Raw genomic sequence first — 17,809 nt, 5'->3', positions numbered from 1 at the left:
ACCCTAGTCACATACTACAGATCCCGACACGTAATGTTGCTTGTGTTAACACTTCTCCCGGCCTTAGTGCTGGGTGAACAACTGAAGAACGCTGACTTCGACAGCACAACATACACCGCCTCGGCAGGATGGTGGTGCAACAACTGTGCGGCTTCCGGCAGCTCCGACAGGCACTCCGGCTCACACAGTGTCAAGGTCACAAACAGGTACACACGTACAAAGATATTAAACACCATTGTTACATTTTAGATATATTCTCTCTGTTTAGACTTGATTCTGACTGGTGCAAAGTCGATGTAGTTACTGGTGGGCGGTACGGGAGCTTACACTATACTATCTACCTTGACAATTATTGCCTACAGAGACGTTATGAGACGCTGCGAGACGCTGTAAGGCTCTGCGAGACGCTGTAAGGCTCTGCGAGACGCTGTAAGGCGCTGTAAGGCGCTGTTAGACGCTGTAAGACGCTGTAAGGCGCTGCGAGACGCTGTAAGACGCTGTAAGGCGCTGTAAGACGCTGTAAGACGCTGTAAGACGCTGCGAGACGCTGTAAGACGCTGTAAGATGCTGCGATACGCTGTAAGACGCTGTAAGGTGCTGTAAGACGCTGTAAGGCGCTGTAAGGCGCTGTAAGACGCTGTAAGGCGCTGTAAGGCGCTGTAAGACGCTGTAAGGCGCTGTAAGATGCTGCGAGACGCTGTAAGGCGCTGTAAGACGCTGTAAGGCGCTGTAAGGCGCTGTAAGGCGCTGTAAGGCGCTGTAAGGTGCTGTAAGACGCTGTAAGACGCTGTAAGGCGCTGTAAGACGCTGTAAGACGTTGTAAGGCGCTGTAAGACGCTGTAAGACGCTGTAAGACGCTGTAAGATGCTGCGAGACGCTGTAAGACGCTGTAAGGCGCTGTAAGGCGCTGTAAGACGCTGTAAGACGCTGTAAGACGCTGTAAGACGTTGTAAGGCGCTGTAAGACGCTGTAAGGCGCTGTAAGACGCTGTAAGGCGCTGCGAGACGCTGTAAGGCGCTGTAAGGCGCTGCGAGACGCTGTAAGGCGCTGTAAGACGTTGCAAGGCGCTGTAAGACGCTGTAAGGCGCTGTAAGACGCTGTAAGGCGCTGTCAGGCGCTGTAAGGCGCTGTAAGACGCTGTAAGGCGCTGTCAGGCGCTGTAAGGCGCTGTAAGGCGCTGTCAGGCGCTGTAAGGCGCTGTAAGGCGCTGTAAGACGTTGTAAGGCGCTGTAAGACGCTGTAAGGCGCTGTAAGACGCTGTAAGGCGCTGTCAGGCGCTGTAAGGCGCTGTAAGGCGGTGTAAGACGTTGTAAGGCGCTGTAAGGCGCTGTAAGGCGCTGTCAGGCGCTGTAAGGCGCTGTAAGGCGCTGTAAGACGTTGTAAGGCGCTGTAAGACGCTGTAAGGCGCTGTAAGACGCTGTAAGGCGCTGTCAGGCGCTGTAAGGCGCTGTAAGGCGGTGTAAGACGTTGTAAGGCGCTGTAAGACGCTGCGAGACGCTGTAAGACGCTGTAAGGCGCTGTAAGACGCTGTAAGACGCTGTAAGGCGCTGTCAGGCGCTGTAAGACGCTGTAAGGCGCTGTAAGACGCTGTAAGACGCTGTAAGGCGCTGTCAGGCGCTGTAAGACGCTGTAAGACGCTGTAAGGCGCTGTCAGGGGCCTGGGATTTTGTATCGAGTCAATTTCGTATTTTTTCAAAAGACTGAAGCATTATTGTTTTGTACAAGAATGTTTTGGAACGATATATTTCTTTTGACAAAATCCCAGCCTACCCGACGAAAATCAAATGATCGGTCCATTATGTTTATCATTCAGACATTTTCAGTTACATGACAGTAGTTACACCAAGGTAAACTGTATTACAATTACATGGCAGGAGTTACACTAAGGTAAACTGTATTACAATTACATGGCAGGAGTTACACTAAGGTAAACTGTATTACAATTACATGGCAGGAGTTACACTAAGGTACACTGTATTACAATTACATGGCAGGAGTTACACTAAGGTAAAGTGTATTACAATTACATGGCAGGAGTTACACTAAGGTAAACTGTATAACAATTACATGGCAGGAGTTACACTAAGGTAAGCTGTATTACAATTACATGGCAGGAGTTACACCCAGGTAAACTGCATTACAATTACTTGGCAGGAGTTACACTAAGGTAAACTGTATTACAATTACATGGCGGGAGTAACACTAAGGTAAATTGTATTACAATTACATGGCAGGAGTTACACCCAGGTAAACTGTATTACAGTTACATGGCAGGAGTTACACTAAGGTAAATTGTATTACAATTACATGGCAGGAGTTACACTAAGGTAAACTGTATTACAATTACATGGCAGGAGTTACACTAAGGTAAACTGTATTACAATTACATGGCAGGAGTTACACTAAGGTACACTGTATTACAATTACATGGCAGGAGTTACACTAAGGTAAACTGTATTACAATTACATGGCAGGAGTTACACTAAGGTACACTGTATTACAATTACATGGCAGAAGTTACACTAAGGTAAACTGTATTACAATTACATGGCAGGAGTTACACTAAGGTAAAGTGTATTACAATTACATGGCAGGAGTTACACTAAGGTAAACTGTATAACAATTACATGGCAGGAGTCACACTAAGGTAAGCTGTATTACAATTACATGGCAGGAGTTACACCCAGGTAAACTGCATTACAATTACATGGCAGGAGTTACACTAAGGTAAACTGTATTACAATTACATGGCAGGAGTTACACTAAGGTAAATTGTATTAAAATTACATGGCAGGAGTTACACTAAGGTAAACTGTATTACAATTACATGGCGGGAGTTACACTAAGGTAAACTGTATTACAATTACATGGCAGGAGTTACACCCAGGTAAACTGTATTACAATTACATGGCAGGAGTTACACTAAGGTAAACTGTATTACAATTACATGGAAGGAGTTACACTAAGGTACACTGTATTACAACTACATGGAAGGAGTTACACTGAGGTAAACTGTATTACAATTACATGGCAGGAGTTACACTGAGGTAAACTGTATTACAATTACATGGCAGGAGTTACACTGAGGTACACTGTATTACAATTACATGGCAGGAGTTACACTAAGGTACACTGTATTACAATTACATGGCAGGAGTTACACTGAGGTAAACTGTATTACAATTACATGGCAGGAGTTACACTAAGGTAAACTGTATTACAATTACATGGCAGGAGTTACACTAAGGTAAACTGTATTACAATTACATGGCAGGAGTTACACTGAGGTACACTGTATTACAATTACATGGCAGGAGTTACACTAAGGTACACTGTATTACAATTACATGGCAGGAGTTACACTGAGGTAAACTGTATTACAATTACATGGCAGGAGTTACACTAAGGTAAATTGTATTACAATTACATGGCAGGAGTTACACTAAGGTACACTGTATTACAATTACATGGCAGGAGTTACACTGAGGTAAACTGTATTACAATTACATGGCAGGAGTTACACCCAGGTAAACTGCATTACAATTACATGGCAGGAGTTACACTAAGGTAAACTGTATTACAATTACTTGGCAGGAGTTACACTAAGGTACACTGTATTACAATTACATGGAAGGAGTTACACTGAGGTAAACTGTATTACAATTACATGGCAGGAGTTACACTAAGGTAAACTGTATTACAGACAACATGACTGGGCCGGCATTACGCAGACCTTTCAAGCCCAAGGGGGACACCTCTACCTTTTTCGAGCCTATGTGAAAATCCTTAACTTGGCTCAGGGCAAGATGTACCACAGCATGGACGTGATGCTGGAGATCAAGGATAACGGGGGTAAGCAAAGGAAACCATAAAGTTTGTGCACGAGGAAAATAGTGTGTTTTCAATGTGCGGGTTTATGAGAAAACATTGATACTTGGTAATTTTAGTCCTGGTCTGTCCAATGGACGTGCTCTTCATCCCAATCAAAACGTGCCAGCCTGTGGGAGACGGAGACTAGCAGGCACTGTATGAGTAGAACGGTTAACGCCACTGGTGTTCCGCAGGTCAGTTGTGAGTGTGATGTCACCTGTCTTCCCGATTCATGTTGGAACACTGTCGCTGGGTAGCTTATCCAAATGTCTGGTATCGATTCCATGCCATGTTGATCACACTTTGGCTGACACCAAAGACGTGACGTCCTGCTGACCCAATCTCAATCATGCCTGTGCATCTGTCTAATTCTTTGACGCCGAGGGGGCTTAAGCGCATTCAGTTGTTACAATCAACAGTAGCAAATTCTGTTGTGCTCTCTGATAATGACGTGCAACGTGTCACGATACATACAAAAACACAAGTTTTCAAGGACTCGCTGCAAATCATGCCCATGACAACGTGCCGTTTATCATGAAATTGAGGTACTATAGGGTTTACCCAATTATTGCGTACCGGGATATTTCAATTTTGTTTTTATATCAGCAAAACTTGAGACGTGTACATGCTAAAGTTGTCAGTACCAATATTATTTAGCTTAGATGCATATGCTTATGAACATGAGGGACATCAATTTGTAACATATAATTAAACTAAGCGGCAAAAGAAAGTATAGGTTGGCAATTTGTAATTTTCCTAAAAACAGCGATAACTAGTGGAAAGTGGGTATTGGGAACATGACGATAAGAGCACGCCATCAGCCTCCCGTCAACAGACAAGAATTGCAGCAGGCCCTGAGAGACGAGTGGCAACGAATTCCAGTCCACGTCATCAGAAGATTGACGTCATCGATGAGGCAGCGAATCACAGCATGCATTGAGGCAGCTAGAGGTCATACACGCAATTGAAGGCAACTGTGTCGACAATGAACTTGTAGTGTGTCTGACAATTTTTGGGTGACATTTCAGACAACTTTGAAAATGAAAATTCTTACCCCACCATTGTTTACCTTGAGCTTACATTAGCTGTGATTGCACAATTTCATTCAAACTGATGTTGATCAATCATTTGTTACCCCTCAGATTATATTATAATTCACAACAAAATCTCTTCTTGTTATTTTGTTATCGATCATGGAACTCGTACTAAACTTTCTTTTGCCGCCCAGTTTATCTATAGGTTTCCAATAATACAGCGTCTGTGCTTGAAATTAGTTGGTACCGCAATCCCAATGTTTATAAGACGGCCACACATCCCTGTTGTCATTGTAGGAAACTCGCAATACGTTCAGGTTGGCTCAACACCCCACATCAAACCGGGCGAATGGCACGTCGTCGGTGGAGACTACCGCATGCCTGGGAGTAAGTATGCGACTCGTCATACTCGTCTATGCTGCGAATCTCAAACATTTAAAACAAACTGTGTTCCCTTGCATCACATAGAACAGGAAACTAGGTCTATCAACGCCTTGAAAGAACCACTCGCGGAACAAACTGAATATCTTTATACCTGCTAGAACATGAAACCCGGTCCATGTACATGCACAAAGAACCACTCACACAGCAAATTTTGTACCCTTGGATAACCTTAGAACTTGAAACTGTGTTGATAGACCAATATACGGGCACAGCGGGAAGTGTGTGTGTGTGTGTGTGTGTGTGTGTGTGTGTGTGTGTGTCTTGTCTGTATCTGCGTGTGTGTGCGTGTGCGTGTGTGTGTGTGTGTGTGTGTGTGCGTCCGTGCTTGAACTATGAAGGGCAGTCCCAGGTGCAATGAACACTTGCAATAGTGCCTTGGAAATCCTGGTTCATGTTAACAGCTCATCTGCAGTGACCCTAACGTCGGAGAGGCAACGATCAACTGTAATAGGTTTCTAACAAACTGAACCCAATCAGTATTGCAGTTAGAAGCGCACTTAACATTTAATTTATTGGTTCAAATGTCTACGTCATAATAAAATTAAGTAAATCGAGACACCATTATAGAAAAGTAATCCATTAAATACAGCCCCAGGAAATTAAGGAATCACCTCAGCTCACGTTACGAAGATATAATATTAACAATAGAAATATGATATCACAGAATGACTACATGCATATTCCGCATCTTGCAGGTTTCAAAGAGGCGAGAGTGTATTTCCAAATCCACGAGCCAGAGGTAAATTATCTCCTGGACTCAGCCACCATACAGGAGGTCCCTCACATTTCCAACCTGAAGTCTGAAACCAACGGAAGGATTGACCAGCTACGCAAAGCCAACATCAATATCAAGTAACCGGACATTTTCAGTAGGGCCTGGCAATTTTGTTTTTGACAATCGGGCACAGTGAAACAATCCTGTATAATTCAGATTTGAGGAGAAATGGAGTGATTAATAAACAGATCTATGGACTGTTCCATTTATTTTAAAGGTATCTAAATGCAAATGGTTCTAAGTATTCAAAGAGTTTCGTAGTAATGGTTCCTGCAAACTATCACGAGGGGATTACTGTTTGTTGTAATGTATCACCTGGTGTATTGTTGTAACTTCTCCTGTTGTCAGGGTAACGGACAACCATGTACATCCGTCTGGTCTAACTGTGGAGGTGAGTGTCATTGGCTCTTATTTTGACACATACCATATTTATTTTTTCCATTGACCCTATGAAGTAAATAACTTGTTCCATTGTTGGTCCGTGCAGCAAACTTGGGGCTTTCAGACAACACAAACAACTTTCACTCGAGTCCGCTATTATATTTTCATTACATACGGAAGTCAAATGAGTGCTGTGTTTAGTGTCACCGCTTGTCAGGTCCAAAAGAACCAAGTAAAATAAAGTGAGACGTCCTTGAAAATAATACCTCAGTTAGTTAAAGCAAATCTTATGTGTTCCAGGTCCACCAGACTAGCAGCGAGTTCGGCTGGGGCTCTGCCGTGGATGCCAATGACATCACAGACTCCCAACACAAGAAATACCAGGACTACTTCTATGACAACTTTGAGTGGGCTGTTCTAGAGAATGCTCTCAAGTGGTACTCAATGGAGCCCCAACAGGTAAAAGCCTACTGCAACCATCATTTTAACTGAGCAAAAATAATTTGGAAGTTCAATTACCGTTACTTATCCTCGATACGATTTCTTCTTTCTTAAATTGACGGAATTACTTTAAATATTGTCTTTTGTTGCAGGGACAAAACAATGTTGCACTGCCGAACAAAGCTGTAAATACGTTGCAATCAAAGGGGTATTTATGCCAAATGTCACTCACGGTCAGTTATTATTAATACGTTGGTCCTTGATACAAAAATCATGAGGTGTTGCCAATTATTTTTCTGGAAACCAGTAAGAAGTTGGATGAGACTGAGTAGATTTTAATGTCGCTTTGAACAGTATACCAGTTATGTCACACGTCTTGTCAGCTCACTATGTGAGGAAAGCTCGAAGTGATGCAGGTTCTGACACCACATGTTTGCTACATTGGTGAAAACCACGAGCACGGTTATAGTGCTGACAAACCAAGAAACATAATCAGGGCGAATCAGGATTCGAACCCACGACTGGACCACCCGTGCCCCAGTAAGTTGAATTGATTTCGGAGTAATTTTGAAGTGCTGTAAAATATATCGGAAGAAGGTAATAAATAATCCAAACCCTAAATCGCAACTCTTGACATCAGGATCAAAGTGAGAGGACACAACATATTTTGGGCAGTACCCAAATGGGCCCCTAGCTGGCAGTCCCAGTTATCTCCATCAGCTCTGAAGAAAGAGATGCAGTACAGGATTGGTGAGAGTGTGGGATACTTCAAAGGAAGGTGAGTTGGATATGAAACCCTCAGTCGGTGGAAGGAGAGGATGCTCAGATGTTCCTTGAATCACAAAGAGGGTGGTAGGGGAGGGAGGTATATAGTGATGGTCAGGTAGGCCGTAGTGTTTCTTGAAACACAAGGGGTGGGGGTAGGGGAGGGAGGTATATAGTGATGGCCAGGTAGGCGGTAGTGTTTTTTAAATCACAAGAAGTGGGGGTGGCGGGTTAGGAAGGAAGGTATATAGTGATAGCCAGGTAGGCCGCAGTGTTCCTTGAATCGAAACGTGGGTTGGGGGCGGGGGAGGGGGGCGGGTATATAGTGATGGCCAGGTAGGCCGTAGTGTTCCTTGAATCATGAAGAGGGTGGTAGGTAAGGAAGGTATATAGTGATAGCCAGGTAGGCCGCAGTGTTCCTTGAATCGAAACGTGGGTTGGGGGCGGAGGAGGGGGGCGGGTATATAGTGATGGCCAGGTAGGCGGTAGTGTTCCTTGAAACATGAAGAGGGTGGTAGGTAAAGAAGGTATATAGTGATAGCCAGGTAGGCCGCAGTGTTCCTTGAATCGCAACGTGGGTTAGGGGCGGGGGAGGGTGAGGTATATAGTGATGGCCAGGTATGCTGCAGTGTTCCCTGAATCGCAACGTGGGTTGGCGGCGGGGGAGGGGGAGGTATATAGTGATGGCCAGGTAGGCCGCAGTGTTCCTTGAATCGCAACGTGGGTTGGCGGCAGGGGAGGGGAAGGTATATAGTGATGGCCAGGTAGGCTGCAGTGTTCCCTGAATCGCAACGTGGGTTGGCGGCGGGGGAGGGTGAGGTATATAGTGATGGCCAGGTAGGCGGTAGTGTTCCTTGAAACATGAAGAGGGTGGTAGGTAAAGAAGGTATATAGTGATAGCCAGGTAGGCCGCAGTGTTCCTTGAATCGCAACGTGGGTTAGGGGCGGGGGAGGGTGAGGTATATAGTGATGGCCAGGTAGGCCGCAGTGTTCCTTGAATCGCAACGTGGGTTAGGGGCGGGGGAGGGGGAGGTATATAGTGATGGCCAGGTAGGCCGCAGTGTTCCCTGAATCGCAACGTGGGTTAGGGGCGGGGGAGGGGGAGGTATATAGTGATGGCCAGGTAGGCCGCAGTGTTCCCTGAATCGCAACGTGGGTTAGGGACGGGGGAGGGGGAGGTATATAGTGATGGCCAGGTTGGCCGCAGTGTTCCCTGAATCGCAACGTGGGTTGGCGGCGGGGGAGGGGGAGGTATATAGTGATGGCCAGGTAGGCTGCAGTGTTCCCTGAATCGGAAAATGGGTTAGGGACGGGGGAGGGGGAGGTATATAGTGATGGCCAGGTAGGCCGCAGTGTTCCCTGAATCGCAACGTGGGTTAGGGGCGGAGGAGGGGGAGGTATATAGTGATGGCCAGGTAGGCCGCAGTGTTCCCTGAATCGCAACGTGGGTTAGGGGCGCGGGAGGGGGAGGTATATAGTGATGGCCAGGTTAGCCACAACGTACATTTTACTAATACAATTCTTTTGACAATAATATTTCAAGAGGTAGGTGCACCTTTATGCTAGTTAGAGAATATATGCGTTTCGTGAAAATACCCAACGATACATTTATCTGACTGTTTCATGCAGGAAATATATTAGCTTACTTTCGATATTCATGCATATGTCATATATATCACATCTTGTGGTAGAATTGCAGCCATGTTTATTTTGCAGGGTACATATTATTTGTTAATACGAACGTATACAGTGGAGACCGCCTTGTGATAGATCGAGGGACATAACAATCGATGGATATGATCGTTACGGAATTACGGAGGGGAAAATACGTCTGGGGTTGATCTGGAGCAGATGTACGGTGTGTAATACACGACAGTGATCGTGGTGGGGATGTTGCACAATCTCATGAACATAGAAGGGGAGACAGCGCAGGGCATAGTGTCAATGTCGTTGGGGTAGTAGCGGAGGGGGTGTTATTAAATATATATCATTTGCTTGATGTTTCTTTTTAGGGATTGTAGCGGGCGATGCTTTCTTATAGTCCCATGGACAGTTGTGCATGGCGTCATTCAATGGCAGCTTTTCGCAATATTAAAAAAATACCGGCTCAATTATGTCTTCACACAATATTCCCACGAGGGGAGTTAAATCCAAAAAGACGGCTTACAAAAATGTCCTCCTAAGAGTGGTTGAGAATGTGTTTGGTTTAACGCCGCCTTGAACGGTATTTAAGTTATATCAGGGCGTGTCAGCTCAATGCGGGAAGTACCTAACACGATTAAGGGCCGAAACTCTCCACATTCGATTGTTTTGTTGTTTAAACGTCGCACTCAACAATTTTCCATTTGTATTGGCGGTCCGTAAATAATAGAGTCTGAACCAGACAATCCAGTGATTAATATTATGAGCAACGATCCACACAGTTGGGAAACGATGACATGCATCAACCAAGTCTGCGAGTCTGACCACCCGATCCCGTAAGTCGCCTTTTACGACAAGCACATAAGGACAAGCATGGGTTTGCTGAAGACCTGTTCAACACCGGATCTTCACAGCCGATTGGGGCGCCTCAGAACTAGCAGAAAGGATGTCTCTGTTTTGATGTAATAGATATAAAAAGATTTGATGTTGCATTAAAATAATGCCCAAGGCTAGATAATCACGACGTTTCATATTCTAGAATTAATCTTCCGCGGAAAGAAAACTGAGTGTGTAAACGGGCAAATTCAAATTACAAACATATTTTTGACAACAACAAGCTATTTTCGCAAAGTTTTTATTCATTTAGTGCCAGTTCTCGACCCCACCCCGACACACGCGCACACACACGCACACACACACACACGCACACGCACACGTACACGCACACGCACTATCAAAACGCTGTGACAAGTTCACCAACTTTATCTTTCAGATTGCCTCACTGGGACGTAAATAACGAAAACACTCATGGCGATTTCTACGCGCAACATCTACACGACCCCGATATCACCATGTGGATGTTTAGAGAGGCGCACAAGGCAGACCCGAGTTGTCTTCTCTTCTTAAACGACTATGACATCGTGAGTGGACATGGAGCCACCACGGTAAGTTCTGCTGCTGTATTATGTAAGTTGGCTAAATGTAACAAATCCAAATGTCATAATATGAATGACCACATGTCATCATAGGGTGCGGTCGAATAATTGATTTGTGGAATATGGATGCAGTGGTTGAAATATGCAATGGAACTCAGTAGATACACACCTTCTCGTTATCATCAAGACATGTATGAAAGGTTGAAACCCTTTTCTTCTTTTAACAGGGATATGAAGACCAAGCTAGGTATCTGCGCAGTAAGGGTGTCCCTGTTAACAGAATAGGCATTCAGTCTCACCTCGGTGGAGGAGGAGTTGACATCGATGCAATCAAGGTACGTGTGGTAACGGCGTAAAGCGAACCGATGTTTGAATCTAATTCCGTTAGTTTATGCCACCTTTTAATACAATTTTCATTGCCAGGAATAAAAATTAATATGTTTACAGCATCGGCTGGACGAAGTTGCTCGAGCAGGTCTGAAGATGTGGATCACGGAGCTGGATATTAATGATAGCAATGAGAATACAAAGGCTGACAAATATGAGCAGGTGCTCCGACTGTACTTCGGTCATCCTGCTGTAGAGGGGATCATGTTCTGGGGATACTGGGATGGCAGACATTGGCTACCAAAAGCTGCTCTTGCTAACGGTCCAAACGTAACAGTGAGTACTTCCTCTTCAACAATGTTATCTAATTTCGACCTTTTCGGACTTTCAAACCAGGTCGTCTAATCGCTAGTATCCATTCTTCTTCCCCTTAATGTACAAATGAGGGGGTATACGTCTGGACCAACTCGTTCAATACTTAACATACGGGGGCGGGGTAACGTGAGATGGGTTTAAAGTCGCGTTCAAGATTTTTGCACTTATATTGCGACGTATGTGCACGTGTGTCTTGCTGCTTGTATGATGCGGGTGTTATAATGCTGGCCTACTGAGATACCATGCTGCAGTTCAGCATGAATACCCCACTCAGACACACTCTACTGACTCCGAGCCGACCAGTCCTTGTTGTATCTCCGTCATGCCGAGCGCCAGTCACGGTAACAACAAGTACCGACCTTTAACGTATTTTTGGTTTGACGCTGCCATAGGATAAAACCATAGACCTTCCATTCTCCTGGCAGACACTCTAATCACTACATCATGGAGGCGGTCCTCAACCTGAGGACATAATGTTATACATTGTCAAGGGACGATTATCATGGGCAATTCCCTTTGGTAACTAACTAGACAGTGTTCCACAATGAATACCACACGAGTAGCGACCTCATGAGAGATCGAAAAGATGAAATGGAGTCAGTGAGATGATGATAACGTTGTGTCCAAACATTCAGGTTTAAGTTGGTTCATTCACCTATCCTAATATATATGTTCCGGCTCCAGCTTATACTCACTCACTCGGACACCGCGGTCAAACTCCCGTCACCCAGCCACAACATATTGTACATACAATATTTACGCTTTCACCACAAACTGTTTATCAAAATCACTTTGTAAATATGTTCATTACGTCCAGATGAGATGTTTACATTCTCTGACATGTTGTAAATGTGTATCATTTATGAATAATTTGTCCTATAAAATATCCCTTAGTGCCTTCGCAAATAACTGCATGGGGTGTAAACATGACCACAAGGCAACGATGTTAAGTATAGTCACTGCACCTAATTACCTATCTATATGTAATACAATCATCTTATTGTATAGCAGTTAGAAATGATGTAACGTATCCCCAATATCTACTGACATAACGGATAAAGTAAACGTTTGACAAGTCAGGGACTAACCAGACGTAATATATACATAGAAAGATATAGGACTGAGGTAGGCCATGATTTATATATAAAGAATAGTAAACGAGCTCCCGTGTAATACCAATTTTATGAAACGAGTGAATAGTTGTGGTATTTGACGAGCGAAAGCGAGTCAGATACCACAACTATTCACGAGTTTCATAAAATTGGTTTTACACGGTAGCGAGTTTAGTATTTTATTTATTACTTGCCATTTAAAACGTTTTTAGAAATATACTGTCGAGTGTGAATAGGCTGACACCTACACGATCCACGTCATAATACAATTGAGTTTAACAGAATAATACTTCAAACACGTCAAAAGTTGAAACGTATGAATTTAATACCATACAACGGTCTATCTTTAGAATTCAGGCGTCCGTTCCACAAAATTATCGTAGCGTTAAGGTTATCGCAACTCACATACTTTAACTTAGACCAACGACTGTCGTTGCGCTACAGTACGATCGCCTTGTGGAACGGGGCCTTGCACCTCAAAGTTTACAATCACGTCACAATACCCGATGACGTAATTTTTGGAATTTCGTTGCAAGATCCCTCGGCGAAACAAAGCCATGTGACGTCAGCCTAGCAACAAGGTTGCTGTGGTCATCGAGTGTGCTTAAGCTCCTCTCAGTGATCTATCATCTCCACAGGCAATGTCGTCGAATAAGCCAAGGGATGTTGAGAGCTTTGAATATTTTTCGTGAAACGTGTTCCGAGAGTACATAAGCACGCGTTTTGGTATTACACAATGTGTAATACAGCTGTATGTTTATTAAACGGGTGATCTCTTCACGGGCAAGTAATAAATTTTATTACCTGTAGGGTTACAAATACTTTAGTTCATAAAACATAAAAGTCGTATTGCACTAGTGCAAATATCACTTCACGCCCACCGGTGTATTGTTTACGTCATCCGGACGGCATTGGTGACGTCATTCGAATGTTTTTGTGACGTAAGGTCGGCAAAACAACGTCATAGCTGAAAAATGTTGATATCATTTCTGACACGTTGGTCGTGATTGGTGCATTTTTATTAATTGGGAGCTCAAATTGATTAAGAAATAACGGGTAATAAAGAAAATATTTAACTCGCATATGTTTGTTTTTTGACACACTTATTCCTGTAATAATCTCTATTTATTTTCTGTTTGGGTACTTCATACTTCACTTGTAAGGAGTAATCGATTAAGAGAGTATTGTAAGAAATATCGAAATATTTGGGATACTGATGAGTTAATTTCATCCTCCAAAATTGTCAATTAGATATTACACTGCGGGTAAAGTCAGATATTATGTCATTTAGTGAGTTACATGGAAATATGGTTCAACATGTTTTGCACCAAATGATGCATTATCAACGTTTCCCATGTTCTTATGTGGGTCATGCAGGACATGCCATTCCTCTAACAACGTCACGCAAGAAGAACAACATTTGGACTGGCTGAATCTCACGTGTTTTGTTGACGTGTGTGGATTGGTGTATAAAATCGAAGCCTCACGATATGATTTCTTGAATTGGAGTGTCATGTACTAGTGGATAGTAAGTCGTGGCCTCCACGTTGTAATCATGTGCCTCCCATGATTCTGTACAGTAGCAATCGTTATCAATGTGTTCAATTCCTATTCTGTTTCTCACAGCCAAACGCTGCTGGGCGGAGGGTGAGGCAGCTGATCAAGGGGGAGTGGAGGACCAACGAGTCCCATTCTGTCCAGGAGGGACAGAACCTCCGAGTGAGAGGATTTAAGGGTGGTTACACGGTGCAGGTTAAACATAACGGTAACGTCATCAAGACCGAGCACTTCACTCTGGGTGGCAACGGTGTAGACCTGACTATCAGTCTGTCGGGATCAGGTACGTAGTACATACATCGGGTTAAATCCGGTCAAACTTCCAAAAGGCCTTTTAGTTTATGACAGGTCAAATCATGTAGGTTACTCGTGTCAAAATAGCCGGCTCGTCTGCAGCCTAAAAAGCGGCTTCATCAGTCATACTCAGTTCCATTGGCAAGCTCATTGTTCCAGCAGACTCATTCTACAGGTTAGTGTTGAACTATATCAAAGATCGGGGTTGTCATCTTGCTCGTGGAACTTGTCTGAGGCAGAAAATGTAAACAAACCACTGTCGGCCATTGACAGTTGTGAGGTGTGATTTCCCCTGATGTCGGTCAAGTTCTGCCACATCCAAGTTCGGGCTTTTGTTTTGATTTCTTTTATTATCTACTGGGGTAATTGCAAACTACCTAATAGAACTTTCTCATGTAAAATAAATAGTAGAATGTTAATTCATAACATTTTTCTAAGATTGCGGACCTTTGTGTTGTTACGCATTGCAAGAGAGCACCGTTTTCAAAGCGTTGTTGAAATTTGATGTAGTCCCACTCTCGAGTAGATACCTCTTATTTTGATTTGGAACCGGGCGCTTTAGCGCGAGGTTTCAAATGTATAAATGCACAAACTACCTAAGAAGACTTACTCATGTGAACTAAATATTAGAATGTTAATTCATAAAGTTTTTAGAGAAATATATTCGTTAAGCATTTTAAAAACTATTTCTACAACCTGTCACCCCTACAGTGAAAATGACATAATCGATTTCCAAGAAATGACTGGCTGTGTCCAAATAGTGCAGAGCAGTTTGCGATGAAATTAAAACATTTATCTTTTGACGAAGTTTGGTGGGTTATTTGTCAACTTCTGTTTGAAGAAAAACTATGTGTCTTGAACACTTATTTTGAACTTCTAAAGACTATGGGTATTTTAATGTTGAACTTTATTTATACTTGTTACACATATTACTACCTGCGGTCACTTTTCGGAATGTTCTAAGATTGTGGAACTTTGTACCCTGTGTTGTTGACGCGTTGCAAGAGAGCGCCGTTTTCAAAGCGTTGTTGCCGTCATGGTAGAACTATAACGCTAAAGCGCTCGGTTCTAAATCAAAATAGCGGTATCTGCTCGACAGTGGAAGTGTTTCAAAACACGGTAGGTTTTTCTCCTTAACGTCAATGCATTAATCATATTACTAAATGTTTCTTTTACGCTAAAAATCCCGGAACCTTTGAAACATCACAATGACGATGCAGTATCTTTTATCTTAAGGTTTGGCTATTGCCCATACAACAGTAAAACGACATTAAAGGACTAACGGTGTGGCTGGCAAAGGGAATTAGATTAAAAGCTTCATTAGTATCTGAAATCAAGTTCTCAATACCGCACACAATATGTATTATCCATGTACACCTATATACCCAGTTAACACCGCAGAACGGTGCACAATGATGTATTCTACCTGCTAGGAATGTGAATGTGTTCATCCTTCATACCCAGACTTTCATTACCTTAATGAACATGAAGTGACAAATCTGGCGAACATAACTATAACATTCACTATATTGATACATAAATGGTAATAAATAGCAAACTGACGGCATCGAATGTACACCTAAATGCATATCTGTGACATGTGTCCTATACATGTTCCACTTCGGGCGTTCCTCCCACATTAAGCAGACACACCGTTATATGACTGGAATACTGTTAAAAGCGGCGATAAACCCAACTCACTTACTCTCTATACATTTTACGGACCCTTACTTGCATGTAACGCGATTTTTCAATACTTTTTTCCAGGGAACAACCCGCATGTTAACAACATCCTTATCGGATAGGTGCCGAGGTAATAAATGTTGCAACACTCACAGTTTTCTTTTTTTCTTTATAAGCAAATGAACATTTGTTGGTATTGGAAGGAGTTTCAGAAGTACTAGTTTCCGTAACTGCTGGGGAAAGTGCAGTGCATGTACACCAGAGTAGCAATGTCCTTTGCTTGACTGAAGGAGGGACTACTTCCGTTACTGCAACATCTCTTATATGCATACAATTTGCGAACAATTTACATGGCGCGTCCTGTGTTACCCAACGATCCTCTGTATCTCCAGGGCCGGCATTTCGTTAAACCTTCGTCACTACTTGGACCAATCCACAAGGTTTTCGCGATCTTAAATTACCTGCCCTTGATTTTCATCAACATTTTACCGACCACTCAAACGTCGAGATGAGGGAACAGAAAATGTATAAGCGAGGTAACTCGTACTGCCTACAAACCAAAGCCTTCAATGCGACTGGCAGCCATGTTGTTGATATCGCCAACTCACCATTGAGTATGGTTTATCACAAGCATTGCTATTGGTACGATAGACCTTGTAGCGTAGCCAATCAAATTGGCTGAAGGAAGTCAAGGGCAGGTAATTCAAGATCGCAAAAACCTTGCGGATGGGTCCAGGGATTAGTGTAGGTTTACCGAAATGTTATCCCTGGATATATAGAGGACGTGTGGGGCACTAGACATGTCTGATTGAATCTTAAAACGTATCACAACCGTAGACTACGTGTTACGTATACCAGTCTATTCTGGTACGAAATACACTCAGAGTTCAGAGCATCAACTGTTTACTTTCTTCAACTGATCAATGAAGTCCTCACTTTGTGCGATGATATGACACAAGCAAATCTTTTGGAATTTAAATGAAACGTACCACGTGTCTCCAGTCATGTAAACACCTTGGACCTCGACAACGTTTTGCCGACAAATCCCTTCACTTGAAAATAGATAGACCAAGGTAAACCCCTGACATTGCATAGGTCATTACTCATTAGCAGTCATTGGTATTAACATTTGTGGATGACTAAGCTTGGTGATATCATAACCAACTCGGATTGTAATTGCGGTGAGGAGAAACATTGTATTTGATATTCGTTTAAAATGAAATTGATAGTCTCGGTACTCATGGTTGTAGGGGGGCGGTCGGGTAGCCTAGTGGTTTAAGCGTTCGCTCGTCACGCAGGAGACCCGGGTTCCATTCCCGACATGGGTACAATGTGTGAAGCCCATTTCTGGTGTCCCCCGCCGTGATATTGCTGGAATATTGCTAAAAGCGGCGTAAAACCATACTCACTCACTCACTCACTCATGGCTGTAGGTTTACCACATGCCAGATACATTTCATGCAAAATTACTTTGTTTTCTACACAAGTACGTTTCCAAGGAACAATAATCATTGAGGATTTTCTGCAAGCTTAGTTTAATTTTATCGAGTGACATAAGTGATATACTGAACAACAAAAGTGTCAGTGACATTGAACCAATTTCGGTTTGCAACAAATAAAAGACTTCTGTAAGTGTTCAAATGGTTTAATTTACCATACAGATTTCAGAAAATG

At 43.2% G+C, this 17,809-nt stretch overlaps 1 protein-coding gene across 1 annotated transcript; it reads left to right on the top strand.

Moving 5' to 3' along the window:
- On the top strand, positions 1-16,287 carry LOC139473075 (uncharacterized). The gene is made up of 13 exons (XM_071255588.1): positions 1-206; positions 3,704-3,852; positions 5,202-5,291; positions 6,044-6,200; positions 6,472-6,514; positions 6,805-6,963; positions 7,098-7,153; positions 7,586-7,723; positions 10,625-10,796; positions 11,015-11,122; positions 11,235-11,450; positions 14,228-14,441; positions 16,220-16,287. Exons 1-13 carry the CDS (start codon positions 34-36, stop codon positions 16,255-16,257), a joined length of 1,713 nt encoding a protein of 570 aa, XP_071111689.1. The 5' UTR covers positions 1-33; the 3' UTR covers positions 16,258-16,287.
- The last annotated feature ends 1,522 nt before the right edge of the window (positions 16,288-17,809 follow it).

This window comes from Haliotis cracherodii, unplaced genomic scaffold (genome assembly GCF_022045235.1).
Source record: "Haliotis cracherodii isolate W230 unplaced genomic scaffold, xgHalCrac1.p SCAF_26, whole genome shotgun sequence".
In the NCBI taxonomy this organism is placed as follows: domain Eukaryota; kingdom Metazoa; phylum Mollusca; class Gastropoda; order Lepetellida; family Haliotidae; genus Haliotis; species Haliotis cracherodii.
The sequence above is the reverse complement of the archived record's forward strand: the minus strand, read 5'-3'. Positions and strand labels throughout refer to the sequence as shown.